The sequence below is a fragment of the Bactrocera latifrons genome, unplaced genomic scaffold (assembly GCF_001853355.1).
Source record: "Bactrocera latifrons isolate USDA-ARS-PBARC rearing strain unplaced genomic scaffold, ASM185335v1 scaffold_15, whole genome shotgun sequence".
NCBI lineage: Eukaryota > Metazoa > Arthropoda > Insecta > Diptera > Tephritidae > Bactrocera > Bactrocera latifrons.
The window spans coordinates 1,793,146-1,820,351 of NW_017534963.1; the positions used below are offsets into that span (position 1 = coordinate 1,793,146).

Sequence of the window (27,206 nt, forward strand, 5' to 3'; positions counted from 1 at the left end):
TGTTGTGTGCGTCCATTCGCGTCGCTGTGCTTTCGACTTGGGTACTGTTAGCCGGCAAAATTTATAAATTTATTTAATTAAACTTTTGAAGTGTTCACCGCAGCGTTTAATTATTATAATCAAATTACAAAAAGCAGTCCTCAGCCAGCAGCGAAAATGATTCACGTATCGCAGGATATGATTAGCAGTGTGACGGACCCAATTACGGGGGAGCTCGCCCATATACACCGTTTTACTTTGGTGAACGATGTCACGAATACGTATGTGCAGGTGAGTGCTTATTGACACATTTTTGAAGTGTTTCGTTTGGGTAGCTTGTACTTATGAAGGTATAAATGTATGTATGTTTAGTACATATGTACGTATTAGCGCTCTCATGCCACTTGTTGAATTTGCGATATTGCGATTTTGCTTGGAAAATTACTTTGAAGCAATGATAAGCGCACAAGTGCTGCCGCATACTTGGCATCTTAGTGATTGGCTCTCGTTTGACCTTGACATTAGCACCTCTACAAATTCGAGTTTAAGGCTTCTCATTTAATATTATTGGTAGAATAATTGGTCAAAGATTACTTCAATTCTCTACAGCCAATATTTTAGTGTTACACTCTGCGTTGATGCACTAGATGTGGTAGCTATAACTTTTATTAACTTATGATTCGATGAAGATTTTCCTCAAAGAACACTTAACGTAAGGATAACATTTTCGGGAATAAGGGATCAGTAGGGTTATCTAGCCTGTTTGTTTTGTCATTTTTTTTTTCATAGAAATTTTTATTCTACAATAGAAATTTTACCACATATCACGAGGTATATCGTGAAGTGTATAAACACATTTTTTCGGAATTTTTTAAATTGTTATAAATAATTATGTATGTTATGGTACTTAGGAACAATAAGTAAATTTGGACGGACTCGCTGTGAGGTGTTTACCTAAGGAAGTAAGTCTGCCCAAATATGAGCTGTTAATTGTAACGAGAAGATCCTCTGCCTTACGATTTTCTATTTTTTCTTATTATTATATACACAAATTGAAATCTCACTTCCAAATACTTGAAAAATATCCTTATATAGATTTCATGGATCATTTTTTTACAAAGTTGAGTTTTTCGATTTTTAATGATTTTTTTTTTTTTTTTTTTTTTTGGCATTGAATTATGAAATTAATTAGAAATTTTTAACATATCACAAAAAATTACATGATTTGGCCAAACTGAGAGATCAACAATCGGCAATTTCCATAATACAATTTTTATTAACGTTCGACTCCTTGAACGTAGTATGTCTTCTCGCTTGTGGGGAACCCGTGGAGTGCACCTTCACTACTTTAAGTGTCTTAAATAATTTTTTAATTTATAATATTTTTTTTTTGTTACTTGCGACCATCATGCTATAATGACAAAAGAAATTACTTCCTATTCATTGGACCTGGATTCGATATCGGTTTCTCAAACCTTATTCTCATAGAAACGTCTATTATGAAAATCCATTAGCCTTGAATACCACAAATACCATAGAAAAAAATATTGACAAAATATCCCAAAAATACCAACAAAATTAAAAATAATAAGCATTTGGATATCGCTTTTTAATTCTTAATGGCTTGGTTCTTGACAACCCATAATGGATTGCTGGTACATATAACATCCGGCCAATATCGGAATTATTAGTTTATATAGATTTGCAATCTGATTAATTTAAGATGAGATGGAGATTAGCCTTCTGCATCCGAGCCTGGATGCAGGTCTGCCGGTGTCTCCTGTCTGTCAGGGCACTGGATAAGGTGGTAATAAAGTTAAAACAATCGCCCATAAAAAATTTACTTTCTTGCTTAGAAACTTTAACGAATTATGTAGCTGTCTCGAAACTGAAATGACCGATTTTCTGTGAGAACATAAAGCAATTAAGCGTTGATTAAAATTTCAACGAAGAGACCACATAAATTTCCTTTAATGTACATGGCTAACTGCCTATATTGCTTTGCAAACCATGCTTTCTCAACCAAAAATGTAGTCAAAGCACGTGAGCTACACTAGAAGCAACAAGGTGGACCGGTGGGGCGAAGTAGGAGAAATTTGTATATGATTGTCAGTGTCAGTGTCAATTTAAATCAAAAGTTAAGTATTAACATACTACTAAAACTTAAAGGTTTGAGCCCGCCAATACCGCTTTTTCATATTAATAAAATCCGAACCCATAATTTATTTATTTGCCAACCGGCTTACTTGCGTATTCAATCTTGATCCATATCAACAGTTTTTATGCCTAAATCCATCAAACATATTCACAGTTTCATATATTTGTAATTGTCATTCGTCGCTTCTACTGTAAGCTCCAATCCCAAAATATCCACAACCTCAAATATTAACAATGAACATATACTATACATCTGTACATATAGTGTCATTGCAATAATACGTCGAATATTAACATGTTGAAGCCCGAGCAATTTCAAGCAAACATTTATTGGACAATTGAGTATTAGAAACATGTAAGCAAAAGTAGAACAAGCGATGGGTTTATGGGTCGATCGACCGACCAACCAACCGACTCTAACTGCCGCTTGTTGAGGTAGTTAAAAGAGACATAACACAAAATGCCATTTCCGCCTCACGAGCCAATGCACAGCCAAAACCCCCAAACCCCAAACCGACAGCGCAACAAATACCAGCTATCCATGACAACAAACGAACCGGAGACAGGCATAAGACATCAAACAATCCTTTTTCCTAAGCCTATCGCACACACATGTGAATCCAACACTCTATAATTTTGTCATGCCATAAAATGCCAAAGCAGCCATTCAAACCACATGGCCGAGACAATGGCTGGTACATACCTACATGGCTGCCATAACATTAATGTATCAGGATCCAATGACCCCTTAATAGCAACAGCGACAATTGGGGCGTGTTAAGGGAGATGTTTAAACGGTTTTCGAAGAAGTGATAACGTTAGAGGCAAGAGCGAATGGGCCGTTTTCGGTTGTCACTTGCGAAAGTGTGGGCTATGGCATGAATTGAGAACCCAAAAAATTATATTGACACTATTAGCAGGGTTAATCGGCGAAAGTAACCCAAAAAACGCTTTAAGTTTGCCAGCACAGCAAACAAAGCAATAAATATTCAAAAAAAAAAAAGAGAATCCGTTTAAACTTAAAAGGAGAGCAGCGAAATCAATACTTATTGAAAATATTGAATTGGCGAAAGCAGAGGAAGAAAACCCATTGCCGAGAAGGGTTGCGCAATTATCGAATTCAGTTTTTATGTACTATTCCATTGATGGTGATAATGATAGTGAGGGCAGCTCGCATTAACAAGTTGAAGTCGTATAATACTGAGATGGGTGAAAAGGGTGCGACTATGAATTATTTGTAAGGCTCGTACATCTACGAAGTAAATATTAAGCACAAACACTGGAAATAAAGGGATATGTCGGATTTATATATTAAATTTTTAGCAAATCTGCGAATACATTTTTTACCGATTTAGCTATATTTAGTATATTAAATTTAAAAATTATTCACTTTCGTTTGCCAAGATAATCGAAGTTTAAAAATTCGATGTAATATTCACCCTCATAGCGCTTGATCTGGTCACTAACCATATGAACCTTTATGAAAATGAAAGCGTTACTTATTTTGTAAGTCATAATAATGAAATCAATCTAATTAAGAATAAAGGGCGTGATAGACGGCGGTTTAGTTTTTAGAGACAAAAACCGGTTAATCTCGACTTCTTCATCACTAAAAATCCCATGGAAATAACTTTTCTATGAAAATAACTTATCATGGGGTTTGCCTTAGCTTTCTTATACTCTTTGTTTCACATAGCCTCAAATAACACTGTATTTGGTTCCAGTTCTCTACCATTGCATATCTGCTGGTATATAGTGTTATGCCTAGGGTTTATCTGAAGATGGGTTCGGCTATATGTAGGTAGCATTCTCACTCGCTACCGCTACGTTCTTTTGTAACAAAATTAGGAAGAGACTCATGTCGAAGCCGCCACAAATCGTATTATGGGCATTGACCAAAACCTGCTTTCTTCTACTGGATGCAGCCGCCAGGTTTTGGCGCTTCGTTGTTGGTGCTGCGCCCTAGTGGGACATACGATTATAGCAGGGTGCACGGAGTATAGTCTTATCCCTGGCATTCTTCACTGCCACAACCGAATAGTCGTCTATGAGAAATCTAAGGTCAATATGGGAATACAGAGTTTTGTTCCTCAGTACTGCTGTACTATTTTGACTTCCGCCCTTCCGCCACTTTGAGAAAAAGCTCGGCGAAGGCGATCCTATTTTTGTGACGGTTCAGCTGGAGTACCTTCAACTTCCTGTAGAATGCTGAGTTCACTCTGCACACCTTCTTTCTCATCTTCTTTTTTCTTCATCTTTCTCGCGCCTTTTTTTCCGACTGCGGAGTGGCATTAAATGAGGCTAAAAACTTCGGTTAAAGATTCCACCGCGCTCAATATTCGCCTGTGTTTTCCCAAAGGATTGAAGGCTAAACCATCTTGCTCGCTCAAATGAAAGCATGAATATATTCAACTCAGAGAATTCTGGAGAAGAGAATCATCTCCACTATTTTCCCTGCTTTCCTGTGACATCTGTCCCAGTGGGTTACTGCGATCGATGAGAATGATGTCGCTTCGCATTCTCACTGGGTGCTTTAGGCATCACTGGCTAGGCATATGCGAGCTTAACGTTCAGCCTCTCGGCTATGTAGATGGACTTTTTCTTTGCAAAGGCTGCCCTCGGTTCTCTCTCTGTCGAACGCTGTCTCATTGTGATTCGCAAATGCTGGATCTAAGGAAAAAGCACGTTATTTTTCAATCAAAAACTCTTGTGTTATTTTTTATAATCTCTAATCTCGAATTTTCTTTATGACAATTTCTTTAGAGTTTTGAAACAGATTATGAAATTTGGGGTACTCTCAACCAACCTCGTAAATTCCTCGACATCATACACCGCAGCATTGAGAGACAGAGACCGTCTTCGCTGTTTTCCACCGCATTGCGGCTCCATATGTGACACAGGTCATAAATAAGCCCCGATATGAGGCCCAAATCACTTCGCAAAATTCGTCGTACTTTGCTCACAATTGTCTGCTGTCAATCCTTCATATTCGCGTGTGTGTGTAAGTGTGGAGTGAGACACATTGGTGCCATAGTACAATCGAAATTGTGGTGGACAATTCGTATAAAGATTAGCATTGATATAAAACTGGAAATAATAGGTGTCTCGTCATTCTCATTCGAAAAGCGTTGATCTATCTATTACTCAATAAAAAGGTGTTATACCGTACAAGACATACATAAAGACAGACTCCAATTTTTATCGGACATAAGCCTTTCTTAACCAAAACTTTACTTAATTACTCAGTAACCTATATAAATGATATATTTCCCAAAACTCCTAACTTTTTTTGACTGATCTAAAAAATTACTTCCGTACTTTCAATCTTCCGGTGTAATATTGCAAAATCCTTCTTAAGCACAATCTTCGAAATCCACAGATTCAACAAAACGAAGAAAGATGTAAAATGTTCCTTTTCCCACCACACGAAACCTTATTTTTACACTACCAAATTGATGTGTGTCAGTAGAGGCCACCTCTCACGACCACCACGAGAAACCATGCAGATGCAGCACGTGCAACACAGAGCCTTCCGCCGCCAGACATGGGTCTTAAATTGATACACATTCGATATGGCTCTTTTCCGATGCAATGCATTAAGATCTGAATGTTTTCATTAAGTCGCCTCAGGATTTTCGCAACATTTATCCGAAATGTTTCCTCTGATACGTGTATATGTGTGTATGCGACTGTGTAGATGTATGAGGTAGAGGCCTGGGTAGCGGTCATTTGTGAAGAAAGAAAGCAGAAAGCGTTCAAATAAATGCATATTGCGAATCTGCGGAAGATTTCGGAAGTGTTAATGTGGCGTGTGTGGGCAAAATATAACACAACAATTAAGATGCTGCTCATAAATATATATATATATATACTTTATGCAGCAGAGAGTATGGATTATTATGTAACGGTTTCGTCGTATGCTTATCAAATTTCTTTGCTCGTTGCAAATTGTTTATTTGCTATAATTTCCTTCGTAAGGTTATGTTTTTTGCCGTTATATTTCAATAGTTAACACTATTAACACATTTAATTGTTTATAAATAGATTTTTTGGTTTCTTTTATGCCCTAAATATTTAAYTAATTTATTTATTTTATATTTTGTTTTTGCATGTTGCCTTATCACCGCTTTACTGTTCCGGGAATCGCATATGGAAATGCAAACTATTTGCTAATCACCGTTATATCAATTATAAATCACGCAAAATGATTTCAAAATTACTACATATAATATACCGGTGTTGAAATACCCGACGATCTCTCTCGAAAACCAAATCTTAAAAAACGTATCCAAACTTCTATTAAATTTACGAAAATGAAGGTCATATCTTATGGTGCCGCCATCTTTTCTCTCCGAATTCCAGATGAATCCGGCAAACTGCAAGATGTTGTTCTGGGCTTCGATTTAGTACAAGGTAAGCACTTAGGTGTATATATTTTTATAAAGGTTCGTCAGACGCACAAAACAAGAAGAAACGATCCCTTCGGTTGCACCATCCGAAGGTGGTCACCATCCATCACAAATAAAAAATATTCCTTACACGAACTTGATTTTGATCGACTAATTTATATAGCAGCTATAGGTTACAGGCGTTCGATCAGAAAAATTTCTTCGGAGATTACGCTGCTGGTTAAGGCAATATGCCACACCAAAGTTCTTAAAGATATATCATTGGCTTGTTGCTCAAAGTGGCGTCGAGCACCTCCCTCCTACTTATTGTAACGAAAGTGGATTCAAAATCCATATTTTCTATATTTAAGTTGCTACGAATGATATACTGTAAGAGAGACTCACCTCGTGCGTTGCATTGCCCCATTTCGAGTTATGGGCGTTTCCTCCACAAACGAAGCCCGTTCCTTTCCTGTCCTTGCACACCAACTAGATATTGTGTCAGGATCTCTGAGCTCGGAGGATTCTGAGGCGTTATTTACCCGCTTTTTCATTTCGTGGTTTAGGTAGTCAAAGGCGTTACCTCTTCTGAAGCACCTATTCGTTCTTTCTTTCCAATAGTAAGATGAAAACATTCTCTCACTATCTTTGACGAAACATTACTATAATTTAGTGATTTGAAAGCCGCTCTTATTCTCCCAATTAAGAAACATAATGAACACCTCTCCCAGCAGTTTCTGCTGGGATGCTTTCGCGAAAATTATACTTGCAGTCACCTGCTTGGAACGGAACCGCCTTATATCAAGAGGTCATTCCATATCAGACTTCGGACGCAACTTATTTCCGACAAGCACTGACCGCCACACACATTGGAGCCACTCACACCTTCACCGACTCCTTTTCAGTGAATAGAGTACTTGGAGTCAAACCACCACCCATCCCAGACGAAGAGCTCGAATTGCCGCGAGAAACGTGGGTGACCCTTGCGTAGCTTTGTTCTGGATATTCAGGTTAAACTCCTACCTATCCAGAATAGGCTCCAATATATCCAATAAATCTCCTGTGTGCAATGAGTCTCCGCATAACACTGGCCACCTCTTTACATGCCGCACCAATCCCACTCATCTGACACCCCTCTCCCTTTGGTCTGTGAGGCGTCACTCCCCATTTCTAAAGTGCTGTAGCTATTTTCTTTCCCCTATTTATTTTAGGTTTCGACTCAAGCTTTACCATATACAGTAAACCTATTTCTATAAAATGCATTGAATTACTAAGAAAATTATAGTTTTGGGTTTTAGATCTCATCAAGACCAAATTCATCTTTGAAGCTGGTGTTATAGTACTCCCGAAATTCGTTTCACAATGCTAGCAAAATTTTAGTGCCTGTCTAGATAAAAGTTGGCGTCCGGTCCGATTTCGTAGACCCGATAGTGGTAGAAACGGTTTAGTATCTGAAATATCTGACACAGAAAGCATTCAAACGAATGCTTTAATGTCATTTTGATAATTTTGTTTCGGAAAGGGAGAATGAAAGGTTTTTTGGGCACCATAAACTTAGAAACTAGAATCAAAAAACATTAAATTAAATATATATTAAAACGGTAGTGACAGTAATAATCCCTACAATATAATATAGTCTAAAGAGGTACCCATAGGAATCAGACATGTCTTCATTCAGGTCATAAAAGAATTCAGCTTAAACAAGTGTTCCACTTTCAAGCGCGCCTGGGAGACATCACCTAAAAGTCCTATAAAACTTAAAACGCCACAATTTCGGAAACTATTAAGAGGTTTTAAGCCAACGGACAAAAATCTCGCAAGAGGAAGGAATAAAGTAGAAGTGTCAGTTTTAGTTACTGTCACGGTTGCATGAATGCACATACACACATACACACGCATGTACATACATGTTCCTCGGGCGGCATAAGTGTCACAAATATGCCTTCTACCGCACGTGACGTGAACACATTTCCCTTTAACAGCGTGGCAAATATAACACTGCCACTGATGGCAAGCAAACAGTGACACAAACAGCTTAAACAATGGCTGTGTTAAACTAGGAACGCTCCAAATGGTGGAGCCCGTGGTGGAGGCAGCTGCAAAAGGTTAAACCGGAAAAAATAGAATGTAGAGTCTACAAAAACAGCAGCCGGAAGTACCGGATGCACACAAACACTTTGCCATCTGGAGTGGTCAGCTAAAGCCACGTACGTCCGTCTGTCCGGCGGTACGTCCACATACGAACGCAGCTGCGACTGTCGGTCTTGCTGTCTGTCGTCCTACGCATGCGTGTACTTTGCACCAACTGAATTTTTCCCATATGAACCAGCCAACGCAAGCAATTCTTTTTTTTTTTTTTCAACTAACTCACACTCACTGTTGAGGGCCAATTTGGTGTTACCACTTGTAACGCTTCGAGGGTAACAAATTTCCCACTTAAGCGGAACTGACGCGTTGCAGCATGGTGAAACGGAAGACAAAAGCAAAAATCGCAATTCACACCCGGGGAAAAAAACAGAAAGCAAAGAAAATAATGACAACAGCAACTGTGGCCATAAAACAAAAACACTAACAATAGCACCAAAGGGCCGGTCGTAGTGGCTCAGCACTCGAATGACCTTAGCAAAAGTGCAACCCGTCTGCGACCATAACCAGACAGAGCTGGGGTCATGTGCCGGATATGGTATGTGTGTACTGGTCATCGCACTAAGCCACCGAATACTGCATTTTTGGTCACTTCATGTGCTTCGTGCGGAGCGCTAATACGACGCTGCCAGCAATGACGACAACTGGACACCAACGAGGGCAGCACAACTCACACCTACATACAAACACACACAAAAACCACTTGACCTCAAGCGGTTGTCTAGCATATGAGTTGAAAAAAACGCCCTCTCGGTTGTCACTAATGCCGCCTGGAAATGGCTCGCCGCGTCTATATATGAGTATGTGGCATCCGAGGTGATGGCGGAAGTCGGATGGCGGATGATTGTAGTGGCACTTGGTATGCAATAGTCACTTCCGGTAAGTCTGTTACATGCCACAAAAACAGCGGCAACAACAAACTCACTCTCGCATGCAGACACACTTCAGCAGCTTTACCAGCTGCCAAACCAAAGTGAGAGCTTATGAGAGAAACGGACGTCAAACCTGCGCTGCTAAGCGAATTAAACGCACTCTTTCCTATAGATTTTTTTTGCGGTCGCATTCTTACGTATTCTTTTCGTTAAGGAGCTTATGCTGTTGGTCATTTATGTAGTATGTCTTCAAAATAGGTGATGAGGTTCATGGGGTTCCTATTAATTTTGAACAATCAGGAATTCCAAAGAAATTTGGCTTCGTGACAGCTTAAACAAATTTCAAAATTTCATTCGGAATCATGGCACAAATTGAGAAAACTTTGGCAGACTTTTACTGCTTACCTTACCTGGGTATATTATCGAGCTCAGCGAAAATTTTACTATCAGGAGTAAGTTTCTTATACTCTCTTACGCCGGTCAGAACATGAAGATTCATGGGTTTAGTACTTTTTCAAACTTGAGAATCATATGTACATGATTACTTTTTTATTATATTATTTCATTTAAATTAATTTATATATTACCCATCTTCTCTTCTCTCCATTCAGATTACGAACACGAAAGTAATCCGTACTTTGGTGCCACCATTGGACGTGTTTGTAATCGAATTGCACACGGCAACTTCATGATTTACGACAAAGAAATTCAAGTTACCCAAAATCACGGCGACCATCACTTGCATGGTGGCTCTATTGGTTTCGATAAAGTGGCATGGAATCTGAAAGAAGTTCATGAAAATGGTGTCACTTTCTGTCATCGTTCAGCAGACGGTCACGAGGGTTATCCCGGTGAACTGTTCGCCACTGTGCGTTACACACTGCACGATGATAATACTTTGCGTATTCATATGACTGCGAAAACAACAGTAACAACCGTAGTTAATATGACAAATCATTCATACTTCAACTTGGCTGGACATGTGAGTATTGAAAATATATATGTGTAGGTCTTATTTTATTTGTAATAGATTTAATGTGTGGTGATGCATATAATAGGTTTTTTGGGATGAAATCAGAAGCGTTAGCGGGTTGGTGGTCAAAAATATCTACTTTTCAAAACATATCCGGGAGAGAAAAGGTTCTTAGGAGAGAAATATCAGTGTACCACATATAAGATCCAATAGATGACTTTAGTAATTTGCATTCCGAAATCCCGAAATCAGTATGTAGTCGGGTTGCGATATATGGAACTTGACTTGATTGACTCGGTATTCTCTGATCATGCATCAAAGATGAAGAACTTGCAAAAAGAAAATGTGTCATATTAAAGGACTTCTTCCATATAGTCGTTTCCGTTTCCATAATATTGATGTCAAACATATACCTAGAATTGTCGAAAATATCGAAGAAACAATGGATATCGTCGAGTTCGGCCCTTCAACTAATCACATCATATTTCGAGATCCCAGGCAGACTAAAAACCATTTAGAACTTTTTATATTATGCTGGATTCAACCGGGATCTTATCAGTGTGGTTTCAGGCCAGAAAATTTAAAAACTGATCAGATATTCACCAGCCATCTAATATTGGAAAAGATACGCGAAACGAAGATTGATACACATCACCTCTTCGTCCATTTTAAAGCTGCTTTCGACAGCACAAAAGGATCTGCCTTTATGCCGATTTTTATATCCCCACAAAACTAAGACCGCTGTATTAACCGATTTTGAGATCTCCGTCAGGATCCGCAAAGACCTGTTCGAGCCGATTGATACCGAAAGAGGTTTCCGACAAGGGGTCTATCGGGCGACTTCTTCAATCTATCTCTGGATAATATAATTCGAGCTGCAGAGCTGAATAGAGAAGGCACAATCCTCTACAAGAGTGTACAATTCCTGGCGTACGCCGATGATATCTATATCATTTTCCACAACAACCGGCCCACTAGTTCTGCTTTCTCCAGGTTGGACGAAGAAACGAAGCAAGGAGGGCTAATATTGACCGAGGGCAGGACGAAATATCTCCTGTCATCAAACAAACAGTTGTCGCTTTGGCGACTTACCTCGCACATCACTGTCACTTCGAGAGTACTCGACGCAGTACTCGCCGGGGGAAGCAGAGAAAGACCTTCTCTCCGTTGAAAAGACCAGAAGAAGGATCTGGCTACACTTGGATTCAAAATTGAAAAGGAAGAACGACTGACGCTGTTGTAAGCTGGCAAATAATATTTTACTATGAACTGCTAACCTATGGCCAAATGACAATGTCAACAATTGGAATATGTTAATGGAAAAATCCCACAGAAGCGCCGAACTACGGTCAAAAGGTGCATAATTGTGATCTATAACGCCTAACCACACAAAGGTAGTGAGTTGCCAGAAGTTCCGGGCGCTTGGTTTGAATGTTCTTTTACAACCACCTTATAGTCAGGACATGACACAGGGTGATCATTATCTGCTACTATCTATCGTGATTGATTTTGCAAGTAAAAAATACTCCTCATAACAATTTTGTGAAAATCGACTGTCCCAGGTTTTAGCAAATAGCGACTAGGGTTGCTATGAGACTAGAATAACGAAGTATCTATAAAATGGTCATAACAAAATGGTGCTATATTTGACGTAAATCGAAGCATATTAACTTGTTCGTTTTCGATACTTTGTAACAATAACTAAAATATCAGGATTTGAGACTTTATCAAAATTAAAGCGGGTGTTTGGGTTCCGTAAAGGATTCCTTGCGTTTTCATAAGTATTTAGTTTTTTATTAAATTATTAGATTTAGAGTTTACCGATTAAAAATGTAAAATTAAATAAATAATTTCTTATACCTTTTACAGGACGCCGGCAGGGATGCTCTTTACCAGCACACTGTGTCGATATACGGGCGTGATATAACGCAAACCGATAACTATTGTATTCCAACTGGCATATATCTGCCTGTCGTTCACACGGCCTATGACTTTCGTTGCGGCGAAAATCTCGGTCGACGTATACGACAAATTGAGGATAGAAAATTGGGATTCGATGACAATTACTGTGTGACACGGGACGGAGTGAGTGAGAATGGGATCGCCAGAGTGGCAAAGTAAGTTTAACGAGAAGATTACTACGAGTTGTATAAAATAAGAATAATAATTATTATTATTATAAAAAATTAAAAAAATAGTATAACTTAATATGTGAGACATTTAATATTAATTACCTGGATTACAAACGCTTTCGCTTCAATAAATACCTTTCATAACATTGCCCTCTTCCGTCTTCACAGGGTTGTCCACCAACCGACTGGTCGTTGGATGGAGGTCTATAGCAATCAACCAGGCGTGCAATTCTACACCGGCAACTTTCTGCCAGATGAGCGAAGGGGCGAGGTAAGTCAATGTTTCTTTAATAGCAAAATAAAAATATTTTCGATTATTGAAGTGCAAGATTTCCATATAAAAAGTGGGGATTAAATGTATTTAAGAGCTTACAGCTGCATTTATTATACTCACCACACTCCCTCCCCATTACTGCCGCAATATTTTGCACTCAGCCAACCAAATACGGCAATCAAGCGCAGCGAGCAATTAGCCGTTTTCTCTTTATGTAAGGGGAGAAGCTTAAAACGGGGTCGGTTCAAAAAAATAATAATAAATATCATAGTGCTCAAAATACCGTTGCAGTTTTACTGCAAAGTTACTAAGCGGAAAACGGCTTTGCTTGAGCTAAAATCAATGCAGTGAACTGTGTTGAATTCCTCGTGGAAGTGTGAGCAAAACTGAAGTGTTGTGTTTGAATGCAGAGAAACATGAGTGCATCAATTTAATTGAATGGCAGAACAAAAAAAAAATTAATAACCGATTAGCTGATGTGTTAAGAAGCGAGTAAGGCAGCGCCTAGTTCGGGTGTTACCGAAGAATTTGTTGGCCTTACAACTTGCCCAACTCAATGGGGGGCTCAATTACAGATATATGCGAGCTGAAATAATTTTTTTAAGCGATTTCACACTTTTTCATCACCAAAATTTGCATATCCAAAAAATTTGTCGCCGATATATATGGTATAGTAAAAATAAATCCATTATTTTAGCATTAAATTGAAGGACTTATTAAACATAATTAGAATGATCTTTTTTAGACCAAATATTCACCCTTTTTTTACAGCAAATTGCTATTATTTTGAAAGTAATTTCATTATGCCCCTTTTATAGTATGTTGAAAATCTGGTCCTTCTTGGAAAAACACTGTGGCAATTGATCATCAAAAATTTCCCTTGGGACTTTTCACCAGCATATGAGTTCTAAAATCATGATATTTGTTATTTGGGGCCGAGGGGTATCTTTACATTGTTATTATGAAAAGAATATCAGATTAGCCGATTTTCGGTCTAATTTAATTTTAGCCCATCTACAATGACAAAGAATATTTGCACTGAATATCACTAAAACTGCTACAAATAATTAATTCACTCGAATTTTTCTCATAAAGCTCTATAACTATCTGAATTAGTTTTAGATATTTCAAATAACCGAACTGTTAGTTGAACCAAACTTTTTTACCTTGTGCAAGGTCTTACGAGGGAATAAAAATGGTGGCGAGTGCTTGCGCTCAGGTGTATACAACAAACATTTTAATTGTTTGTGGTGTTTACTATTAAAATGAGGTAACTCCAAATCACATTTTTGCAATTAATGATGCAAAACCTTCCAAGCATTGAAAGCGCCAGGGAAGGCATACTCTTGAAAGCCGAGACTCATTGGATCCCCTCACTTAAAGTGCTTGCCTTTTATCGGTATTTTCAGACAAGGAAACCAAAAAATCAATTGGCGGTCAAAGAGTCAAAAAATTAGGGGGTCACTTTCACATATGAGCATTCAACTTTAACGCATTAGAATGTATAATTATACCCTGAACAGGGTATATTGACTTTACCATTAAGCTTTCCCAAATGAATCGTCGGAGACCCTATAAAACATTGATTGTCAAAAAAGCCTTGCGGTATTTTCGCTAGTTGGCGGTGGGAGCGCGTAGTTCTAGTTTTAATCGTCGCATCGGGTCATGCTATACCTTTTTGGAAACCTCATTTCATGCGTTAACTCGTGTTTCATTGATTGTTGTTTCTTTTAAGTAGTTCCTGAGTTATAGCTTCGCAAACATGGAGCAAAATAAAGAGAAAATACGGTATATTTTACAGTACTACTATAATAAAGACAAAAATGCATCTCAAGCCGCCAATAAAATTTGTGCAGTTTATGGACCCGATACAGTTTCCATTTCCCCCGCACAACGATGGTTTCAACGTTTTCGTTCTAGTGTAGAGGTGATCGAAGATGCGCCACGCTCCGGAAGGCCTGTCGTCGAAAATTGCGATAAAATCGCTGAATTGGTCGAAAGAAACCGGCATAGTAGCAGCCGTAGCATCGCTTAAGAGCTGGGCATGAGTCATCAAACCTTATAAAATAAAATAAAAATAAAAAAAAAAATACCGCAAGACTTTTTTGACACCTAATATGTGCCAAACATATCATAAATGAAACTAATGAGCTGGGAATATATAGATCGATATCTCAAAAACTGAGAGACTGGTTCTCTTACATGGTATACAAACCCACGCACAGGCGGGCATGGCTAAAGCAACTCAGCTCATCATACCGCTCATTTGTATACGTATATATTATATATTATAAAAACTACACGCCCTGATTCGGAGTTCAGAGCATTCTGCCACATTAACAAGAGAGATGAGAGCCTCTCCCAACAAGTTCTATTTCAATTACCGGCTGCAAATATGAAAACCTTCCAGGCAGTTAATTGGAGTTACTTCATTATTAAAACGTATAGCACATACGTAGGAGATTAAGGAATGTGGAAATCCACAAACCACAACAACAAAAGCGATAAGCCTTAAAATTGTAAAAAAAAAAAGAAATGCAGCAACAATTATTTAAGTACAGTTTCACAGAATTTGCCTGTTTGTTGTTGAAATTTCTATGCATTGTTGTTTGCCTGTTTACTTTGTGTTGCTCCTCCAATTTATACTTGCATATACAAATGTATATACATACGCACATACATATGCCTGGGCATCACACGCTTTAATGGCGCACTCAATTAGCCAACGATGTGGCAGCAACCGCAATTGAGCAACTTTCAAAGCGCAAAGCAAATTTTCAAATGAGTTGGAGGCAAGCACAACTTTATTGAATGCATGCAAGTGTGTGTATGTGGTTCTGCTTACATATGTACATGTAAATGAGAATAAATGCACATAAGCATTTCATGGGTTTAAAAACCAAATGTGTACCAGCTAATAACTGTCTGTATGTGTGCGTTGGATGTGAGTGCACGGTATGCGCTCATATAGTGTTGCCTGCTTGTTTGCCGCTGACCACTTCGTTGGCAGCATGAGTGCTGCCAGAAAGTTGAAAACTTGCACAAAGTGTTGTTTGATTTGCGCATTGAGGAACGCACAACAACAATAATAGCAATAATTCACGCCAGCGCTGGCAAATAAAAATACAAACAATAAGCTTTGCGTTGGGGAAAAGCTGTAATAACAACAAAAGCAAACAACAATGGTTAACTGAAGGGAGAAAATGGCATTAAAGGCGAAATAAAATTTTGAGCTAATGCTTGCGTTCATATAAAACTCAGCCGCAGCGCAATGATAATAAACGGTTTATAATAAAATATAAATAATAAAGCAAAAACAATAAAAGTACGAACTCCGTTAATAATAATTAAGTTGGAAAACTGACAAACAAGCTGCAATCAATAAATATGGTAATGTAATCGCAAAATTTTAACGGTAACCATTATAATAAAGGTGACACCCACGGCGTATACGCAACTATTTTTGTAAATGATGTGATTCCATTATTTATACTGATGTTTCATTTTGTTCCGTTTTCAAGTGAATTTCCCTGAAATAGTTTCCTATCTGATGTAATTTTTCACATCTGACCTTGAGCTGGCTAAATATATGTTATGTCAGCTTGTGGAGAACCCTGTAGCATATATACAAAAGACTAAATTACTTATGATTTTGAAGGTTAAAACTTTAACAAGAACAAGAAAAAGCATTAACTTCGGTTGCAACGAAGCTTAAATAATGTTAACAAATACAAAAAAATTCCTTCTAGGAACTTGATCGACCAGTTTGTATAGCAGCTACATGCTATAGTGAAGCGATCTGAAAAATTGCTTCGAAGATTGCACCGAATTTGATGAAGATAACTCAAAATATGAAAAAGTTTCCCATACATAAACTTGAATCCGATCCTTCACCTTGTATGGCAATTAGCTGCTATTCTTGTCCGATATGAGCAATTGCTTCAAATAAACAACTTCTTAAAGAGAATAAAGCTTTTGCAAAATTGCAGACCCATATCTCAAAAACTGGGAGACTTAGTTATTATATAGACAGAGGGACATGGTTAAATCGACTCAGCTCGTCACGCTGATCATTTATGTATATATTATATATACTTTATAGGGTCTCCGACGCTTTTTTTTCTTTTTTTTTTTTTTTTTTTTTTTTTTTTTTTTTTTTTTTTTTTTTTTTTTTTTTTTTTTTTTTTTTTTTTTTTTTTGTTTGAGTGTTACTCAAACGTGGATATTGATTACAAAGATTTTTTTCTTATTACTATATAAAGAGAATACCTCTTCCAGAAAATTCTCCTTAAGCCCAAAAAATCGGGTTTTTAGAAAATCAGTATAAGATTAACTAACGTCCTAAACTAGGTTGAAAGATCGATTCTGTTACAAAATCCTTACATAGTCCAACGAAAGTGTAAGTACAGAAACGTTTCCACTTCCGTCTTGCTAAAACAGGACAATGAACAAAAACTTTGAGAACTTGCGTCCAACAAGACTTTTAACCTAACCGCATAAATTCCTTACATAGTCCAGTGAGAATTTCTACGATAACAGTAAGATGAACCTAGCTACTAGTTCAGTGGAATTCCAGATCCAGGTCGCAATAGCGCAGAACTCGGTCGTTGACCAGCGCTTGCAAAGCTCAGGCGAGGTCCTCAGGTCCAGCGTTAGATCGCAAATGTACTATAGAGGTGAAACTCGTTCCCAATTAGATATAATTGAGTCAAGAATGCATTCTTGCAAGCTCATCGGTTTTACAGTTTCAAGCGATTCAACTATACTTGACCTCAAACGTGTCTAATAATTGAGTACTTCGTTTTTTTTTTTTTATCGTGAAGACGAACATTCCTCAACTAGCTTTAAGCACACCTTGAGCGAGTACAACGTTAGAATTGCTGGTCTGCCGTCCAGCACAGCGTGCACCACTATCTTAATCGCAACCATTTCTGCTGGAAAACACTTTAGTGGTCCCTACAAAAAAACTCCCCCTTCCCTTCTCGCCTCGACTCATACATTTTCTGAGAGGAAAGAAGGAAAGAGTTCCGAAAAATTGATGTTTGCTTGCTTTATCGATTATCGAATCTGCAACGACTCGCCCGCTTAGGGATAGTACAATCAAGTGGTACACCGACGGTTCGAAAATGTGGGAGGAAATTGGTGCAGGAATCGCAGGACCACGCACCAAACTCTACACAGCTATGGGAATTTTACATACCATTTTCCAAGTCTCTTTGCTACAAGTTAATAAGTAAAGATAAACCTCCAACACAACTACTATGATGAACGTATAGTTATATTCAACGACAGTCATTCAACATTTAAGGCGACGAGATCAAATCGCTTTTAATGCAGGAGTATATAGAACAGCTGAATAGTGTACATTATCTATGTGCCCGGTCACAAAGACCTGAACGTTTCATTACGGTTCCCCATATCATAAAATAACTGCTCGACAAATATGAAGGCGAAGAGGAATAGAGATGAATTGGCAACAACACAAGGGCATGTACTATGCCATGTTGCTAATGGGTGATTACAAGGTTTAAATATGTAATCAATCTCCCAAGGGACGTTTTCTGCATTGACCATTGTAAGCTCAAGAAGCGCTAATATAAAATAGGTGTCTTGTGAAATTGCCGATTCTGCGACATGGAGTCGGAAAATCAAGAAACTCTGCTAATTGACTGCACAGCAGTCTGTAGGCGCAGGAGAAAGGAATATTAATACTTATAAGGCTTAACCATAGCCAAACATTCCTAAATGCACGCATTTTTACGACGCTAATTACGCTTAAAATTCAATTAAAACGTGTTTCGGAACTAATTCAATTGAGCGACTGCAAAGTGAATTACATACCGCAGCGTAATAGAAATTACATTTAGTGCAATATTTTGTGTTGTTTCTGTAGCCGAAAGTACACACCGTATTTTGTACGCGCTCACTTCTTGAAGGCCAACAGCGTATTTTATGATTGTAATCGTACAATTTCCGTTTCCGCTGCACTTTATTTCCCATTTGTCGCTCGTGTGGCTACTTGCCTTGCCTTTGCGCGCGCGTATGTGTGTGTGTGTACTCTCGGGCGTGCGTGCAACAGGATGCCTTGATGCAGGCGAGCAGCAAACCAGTTTTGTTAGCTGAAAAGTGGACATTATTATGACTGGCACGTGATTATGCCGCAGCGCCGAACTCGCCGCTCACTCAAGCATTTTCTTGCCTTCGGTTGCACACAAGTACGCAGAGTATTGTCGAAAAACTAGCCAAATACAATAAAATGCGAAGAAAATTAGAACAATACCGTTACTGCCGAGAAGCACACTTCCAATTGCAGTTGGCCTTTGCTGCAGCTGCTGAAGGAAAAACGCTTTTGCAAGCAAGTCAAGTGTTTGCATCTACTACTATGATTTCATGCGTGCTATTATTTTTTATTTTTTGTTGTTTTTTATTTTTCTTGTTTTGACACTGAACATACCCTATTCTAGGTCGGGTGGTTCTGTTTGCCACAAAGTTTGTCACACCTAGAAGAAACATCAGAGACCTTATAAAGTATTCATATAAATAATCAGCGGAACGAGCTGACTCAACTTAGCCATGCCCGTCTGTCCTGTTTTTGTGATATCAATTTGAAATTATGTGTACCTTTTTCTCTACTCAATAGACCGGAGCCAATGATATAGGACCAATACAGCATATAGCTGCCATATAAACTGACCGATCAGAATCAATCCTTTGTCTAGAAAAATTTTTTATTTGTGGAAATATTTTCTCGAGTTTTGACTCGACATATTGTTTAATGCAAATGTATAAACTGTGAAGAAATTGTTCAGATCGAATCACTATAGCATGTAGCTGGCATATAAACTGATCAGCATCAATTCCTTGTCTAGAACACTTTTATATTTGACAAGATTTCATCGCGAAATCTGGCATATATTATTTTCCAAAGTTACGCTATAATATCTGAATATATTATTTATACCGAACCACTATAGCATATAGCTACCATACAAACTGAATGAACAAAAACATGTTCTTGTATAGAAAACTTTTTTATTTGATAAGATATTTTCACAAACTTTGTCATACATTCTTCTTAAAAGCTGGAATATAAAATTTTAAGAAATTTTACGGATCTGAGCACTATAGCACATAGCTGCCATACAAACAAACTGAGCAAAATCAAGAAAAAATATTATTTTATACCCTTTTATGCTATAATAAATGCGCATGTGAAGGGTATTATAGCTTTAGTGCAGCCAAAACGCTTTTTCTTGGTTTTTTGTTTAAGCCAATAGCTTTCTATTTTCTGCCCGTGAGCACTGTTTTCCGCTAACCAATTGTTTTTGTATTCACATGCGTGCTTGCTCGGGTACAGGGTTATTCATTAGGAAAACATGTGTCTTGCGTAAACAAGAAAACACACACATGCACATATTAACTCACACATACAAATTCAAACATACACGCGCGTCCAAGCGCCAAGCACACAATACGAAAACAGACAGTTACCGCCTTACACATACACGCTTACATATTACAACCATATTCGCACAAAAACAAATAGGATCCACATATGTGACTCATAAATGGAATATATATGCATTTATTAGACTACTTTACCGCCTGTGGCATGCTGACTAGCCGTACGTGTTTTAAGTGTTCACTCGCGTGCATTTTCCATGCACACTTACACATACATACATACCTACATTTACCTAGCGTAGTAGTGCTGTTCCAATCTGTTTTTAGTTTTTGGCCACAGTTTTTTTGCTCTGTCTGCAAGCACTCCAACATTCAATACAATGAAAATGCATTAGAACTGCATATTTGTATTGCTGGTACGTCAGGTCGTATGAGTATTACCCGCTCACATACCACATACTGGCAAACGAGTGAAGTGTGAGTAGTGAGTGACTGCGTGAAGTTCGGTTTTGTTTGTGCTTCACCATGGCTATTACCCATCAAACGTGGATCCTAGTACTTACACTTGCTCTAAAATACACGAGTTGAGGAGAGAGTTTTCTAAACATAATATACCTGCTTATATGCCTTAAGCCTACTCCGCCTCGAATTTCTATACGGCGTGAATTTCTTTTTATATTATATCTCGAAAATGTATTTTATATTTGTCGAAAGTTATTGCTACTGCCTACTTTTAGGTAAAAGCCGACTCGACGGACCGATTTCGACAGCGTTTCAATCCCCCAGACACCGAACATGTGCATCAAATTTCGAATTGGGAAGTTTTTATGGAAAATATCGGTTCGTATAATTGAAATTCGAATGGACTCCTTTCCTGCGAATAGTATATCTGAATATATAAAATGTGTAGAATCGGGACAATATTTCGCTTAGCCTCCATATACCTAATATAAAGATTTTCAAACTTCGATAAAGTCATTTAGCACAAACGCAACGCATATAGCGACCAACATACGAGTATAATCGAATATACGAATATATCCGTATAAGTTATACATGTATATACATGAAAAAAAACAGCATGTTTCACTGATAATAGAGTTTCTTTGTGCTTAAAATACATAAAATTAGGCGAAAACTTGACTTAGCCCCCAAATAACTAATATCAGAACTTTCATATGAGTGGTGATTGTATGTGAGGCACCTTAATGAAACCCCACAATTTTTTTTTCAGTATGTGGCACGTTAATAGTACGTGTTACTGAAAAAAAATCGGATCAATGCCACCTCTACCCTCATATTTTCCTGAAGGAATTTCACGGACACGAATAAATCCTGCCAGTTGCAGAGTATAAAATGTTCGATACAGCCCTTCCTTACTTGTTTTTAAGTAAATTTAATAAATCTCGATCGAAAACTGCTATAAATACTTTTCCCCTAGAATTTTAGTAACAAAACAACACAAACACTTTCTCAAACTGCTCTGGTTTGCTTTAAGCGTATTGGCGTCATATTTCATTTTAAATCTATTACAAATCGATTAGTCCATAGGACTGAACTTTGATATGTTTTTATAGTATGTCTTTTATTTATATATATATATATATATATATATATATATATTCGCACGTGTAAAGCTAGATTGCTATTATTTTGATATTAAACCACGTGACTCGTGTTTTTCTATTGAATGCTACTATTAAATGTCAAATATGGAGAAAAAAATATACGATGCGGCAAAAATATGTGATGTGTGTATATTTTAGTTTTTACAAGAGACCTAATTATAAATAATAAATTCACTAAGTTAAAGCTTAATATAGTAATTATCGCCAAAAAATAATTGTTTTCTGTGATTATGTATTCCTCCTGTAAGCTATCATTCCAAATACTCTTAATTTTTAGTAGAATTTGTCCTTTGTTTCAAAAAAGACCTCACCTCTTTATTCGATGAAATTTTCTTCCGATCGATCGTTCTTTTGAGATCTGGAAACATGGAATAGTCAATGGTCGGACCCCATCTGGATGAACTTTTGTCATCGTTTTCACTCATTTGTCATTTGTTTGTACCACACATTGTCTTTGCGAAATAGCATTTTCTTCGTTTCAAATGAGACCATTTTCGGCGATTTGTTATTTTAACTAATCCAATGACTTCTTGTTATAGCCACTCTTGATAATCTTTACTTTTTTCATTTAATTCAATTAAAATTATACCAGTTGCATCGTAAATTACAGACGTCATAATCACTCACCTGACTGTCCATTGGACTTCGGAGTAAAATGCATGGAGCCATGTTTCATACATTTTGACATAGCGACGCAAAAGCTCGGGTTTTTTACACTTGAACATCTCCAAACATTGCTCCGAATCATCAACTCGTCAAAAGTGAGCTCGAACGGCACCCACTTTATACAGAGCATTCTGATACCCAAATATTAGTGAATGATATGATGTACACATTCAATTGAAAACTTTAGAGCGTGTTATCTCGAATAACTTCATTTTACGGTCATCCTAAAGTATTTTGTACATTTTTTGATGTTTTTGTCTGTAACAACCTTTTCTGAGTTTCCACTGCGTTCATGGTTTTTGGTGTTCATTTCACCAATTCTAAACATAGCAATTCAATCCGTGATTACTGAGCTTCCTCTTTATATCAGCCGCAGTAAAAATAAGACAATCGGCGCAGCACCACACACCTTTAGGAGAAATATTAAGACAATTTCAGCCTTATATAGTGTGTGATTGTGTGTGTTGATTTCACACCCTGTGAAAATTAGTGAAATCGGATGACAAGCACACTTATCACCCACATTACAAACCTTTTCATTCCATCTGATTCCTTCACTTTACAATATAGACAATGAACAATACAATATAGCTCAATGAAGTTATCGGATAAAACTTGCACAAATAATGCCGTCAAAATTGTCAAAGTCGGACTACAACTTTTCAAAGCCACAGAAACCAAGTGTGTAAATCGCAGGCCATATTGCTTAATTTTTACCAAACAAATCGGTCATATATCTAATATAAATTTCCGGTTGACTTTACACCGCATATACCCTTCGATATGAATATGAATTTTTCTTAAAGGGTCAGTAGGGTAATCTGGCCTGTGTTTTTACTTCTTTTTTTTTTACAGACATTTTTTTTTCTACTTTTTCCACAAATCATGAGGTATATCGGGGAGTGTATAAATAAATTGTTGCGGAATTTTTTGATGACAACTATCGGAGAAATGGCTGAGTGAATGACATGCGTTTTTTCACTGGCGGACACGATTTCTCATATTTGGATTATTTGAAACACAAAAACTCAATTTATTCTTAAAAAGTGCGTGAATGATTATCGTCCGTACTAGAATCATGAAAAATATTAATAAATAAAAAAGTAATTAACGTTTTTTTTTTTTTTAAGTTTTTTCCCATGCTTTTTTACATAAATTTTGTGATAACATTGTCAATAAGTTATAAAAAATTATGGATCTACTAGGGACGATAGCCAGGCGTTTTGTGAAGATTAAAATAAAATTAAGCAAATCGGTTGAGTAGCACGACCGGAATCATTCCCGTCAGTTTGAAACAGTGTGTGGTGAGAAAAACGCGTTTAAAGTTTGAGGTGTGCACTCCGAGCGCTCCGAACTTCAAGCGGTATTATTATTTTTGAGCCTTTCCAAAACCTTCCAATGGTAAAGTGGGTTTCTACATTAATTCTAACGATATAAGGGAACAGAAAATGCCAAAAAAAAATTTAAAAAAATGTAAAAAGATTTCCCTACTGACCCCTTAAGTTCGGTATGAAACTCCCGTATTAAACTTACCGCCTTTGATTGAGTTTATATTACATAAGTACTAATTCGATCAAATTGAAAGATGATTTTTTTCCATTTCATCTCCTTCATAGTAATCCCCACCCAATGGAATACACAAATGCCAACGAATTTTCCATTTATAACAGCACTTGGAAAAATCCTCCGTCGTGATAACCATCAGATGGTGCATTATCGCACCTCTTTGTTCAAATAATTCAGATGCCGACGTTTAATGCCCTTGAAGGCAAATTTAATAAATATATAATAAATGAATTCCATATCTGCAATTACTGTATTCATGGCTAACAACGTATATAATTTTAATTAATATCAATATAATAACCATTCCTTTATTGAATATATTCTTTTTATTTGCATCTTTTACTAAATGTGTGACGATCAAGTTCAGACTGATTAATAAATTAAACACAAAACTTTTCTAATTTATCAATTCAGCTCATTTATTTAAGTACATAGTAATTAATAATATATTGTATACATACACACAAATAAATATTATACTAAAATATTTGCGTATTTCTGGTATTATTTTCATCATGCTTTGAACTTTCTTTTCACAGAAACTTCTAAAGGGCAGAGATAAATCCACCTACCACAAGCACGGTGCTTTCTGTCTGGAGACACAAAAGTATCCCGACGCACCCAATCATGTGAGTTCTATAGTGGTTACAATTAAACGCTCGCATACATACACACACACACATTCCGCACATTATTTCGCACACATACATATATATTCCAGCATGCCAGCAATGCGCCATGTCAAAGTATCGGACAGTGACTGACAATGATAAAGAAAGCGTTTGTAAACATACAACTGTGGGCACAGGAAGAATAGTAAGGATGTGTATAACTGAAGGAAAATTAAAAGAAATCCGTATACACAGAAGCTACAGAAACAGCTGACAAGACCGACACACAACAATGACAAAAGCAAACGAAACATTGACGAAAAATCAAAGGAAAGGATAATACGCTAAAGACAGACAGGATATTAAAGGCTATTCAGCAGATCATTGTAACGCTGCTAGACAAGGCGACCATAAAAGAAAAATGCAGCTAAAGTTTAACAAAGCGGATTACAAAAGGAATGAGCCAAACTGAAATGGCATACATGAAAAGGCTTAAATAAAATTGACAAGCAGCAAGACAAAACATATAAACAATCACAATTTACCGTTACGAGTGTGCAACGACAAGCGTTAAGCTGGCCAAATGGCGGCGATTTCAATTTTTCTAATTTATTGTAGCTTTGTGTTTGTTGTTTTTATTGAGAGCGGAATTGAGCGACAGTTTTTCAAGAGCGTCTCAGTTTCCAAAAAAAAAAAAAATCATAATTTTTAAATATATTTTAAATGTTTCACTTGCACTACATTAACTAGAAATCCAATTTCTTATATTTTAACAGAAACACTTCCCATCCATTATACTAAGACCCGGTGAATTATATGAGCATGTGGTCCACTATAAGTTCGGCACACTCCGGAGTAAGGCGCCATTAACTCGGCTCAGCGAATTGGATGATATTGAATATATTGATTTGAGCGGTGCCGATAATTTAGAAGATGATGTTTATGCAGATATTTCTGCAGAGGTCACAAGCGCATCTAAATCGGATATACCTGATGAAGGGAGTAGAAGAACTTCGCTAGAAGATAGTAAAACAAATCTTCGCGAAGATGATAAAGCGCAAAATTCTGGCGCCAGTAAAGAGACTAGTGAAGTGAAGAAAGAGGCTGCAATATTAGAAAAGATAGAAGAAAAACCGGGAGAGCATCCAGTAGAAAAAGCAACAGAGAAACCGGGAGAGAAACCACAAGAACAAACAGCAGACAAACTGGCGGATAAACCAGCAGAGCAACCAGCAGAAAAAGCACAAGAAGCAGTTCCAAAAAAAATGGAAGTTGTAGTAACCGCTGTGAAAGGGGTAAAAGAGGAGCTCAATAAAGAAGCTAAAAAATTTAAAGTAGACGCTGAATGTCAGACTAGCGCAGCAGCAGCAACTCCGGCTAAGGTTGTAAAAGAAAAGAAGGAAGCGGGAGCTCAGACGGATGATGATGAGGAACAACAGGGTGCTTGCGGTGGTGCACCCAAGGAAACAGCAAAAAAATAATGTACCTATTATATCAGTGATTAATTAGCAAAAGAAATAAGTAATATAATACCGAAAAATGTTCTAAACATATTTTAAAATACCAAGAATTGTTCAAATAATAATTAGAGCGCGATAAATATATTACAACTTCAATTAAATTAAAAAACATTATAATTTTCATATATTCACGAATATTGAAATTTACAAAAAAAAACAAAAAAAAAACCATATATTCATCTACTGCATTTAAACAGAACACATACTCAAATCATCATCAACTCTTCACCTGCACCTGTGTTTGTACTGCCAGACATAGAAATTCAGTTTTTGTGATGAAAATAATTTTATGAATTTTATAAAATCAAAATGCTGCACTTAATGGAGGTTCCTGCAATATTTTTTTAAACATCCCCGCATGATTTGTGGTTTTCTAGAAGCGTTTATGTCACGACATCAGCATATGTTATAAATGCGTTAAAATTTTTCGGTTTACGCCTAAAGGTAAGTATAAAGTCAAAGTATTTAACCCACACCGTAGTATGACCAATTTTCTGGATTTTAAATTAGATTTAAAGAAGAATTTTCCACTACGTTTCTTCAAACATATTCGAAAATTAAAAAAAAAAAAATCCATCAAATGTTTTCTATTAAGATACGAGAAAGGTTATTGATGATTAGAGAATTTTAATTTATAAGAATTATTGTGGCGAAGAGACTCTTTGAGAATGAAGTATATAGTATACAAGAATAAAATTAGACTAAGTGGTCGATCCTAAAACTCAATTGGATTTCCATTTCGTAGTTTGAGCTGTTCGCAGAATTGTTGAGGTGGTCAATGTCAATTTCGACTACACCCTATTGGTTCACCGAAGGATACCACAAAGATGTCTGAGCTTTATATTTTATCTTCGCAGAATGAGCGGGAATAGTTGGAATATATCTTAGAAC

General features: G+C 37.1%; 1 protein-coding gene across 1 annotated transcript; it reads left to right on the forward strand.

The window, feature by feature from the left end:
- Positions 1-26,424, forward strand: LOC108965846 (aldose 1-epimerase-like). The gene is made up of 7 exons (XM_018928501.1): positions 1-270; positions 6,456-6,549; positions 10,153-10,523; positions 12,384-12,631; positions 12,815-12,917; positions 24,724-24,813; positions 25,572-26,424. The coding sequence occupies exons 1-7, from the start codon at positions 157-159 to the stop codon at positions 26,274-26,276; spliced, it is 1,725 nt and encodes a 574-aa protein (XP_018784046.1). The 5' UTR covers positions 1-156; the 3' UTR covers positions 26,277-26,424.
- The last annotated feature ends 782 nt before the right edge of the window (positions 26,425-27,206 follow it).

What these genes read in the sequence shown, in the direction of transcription:
- LOC108965846 (XM_018928501.1), top strand. Translation starts at nt 157, where the DNA reads ATGATTCACGTATCGCAGGATATGATTAGCAGTGTGACGGACCCAATT. An exon ending in TCACGAATACGTATGTGCAG is followed by an intron (nt 271 to 6,455) that starts GTGAGTGCTTAT and finishes ACGAAAATGAAG; the next exon opens with GTCATATCTTATGGTGCCGC. An exon ending in ATCCCGACGCACCCAATCAT is followed by an intron (nt 24,814 to 25,571) that starts GTGAGTTCTATA and finishes ATATTTTAACAG; the next exon opens with AAACACTTCCCATCCATTAT.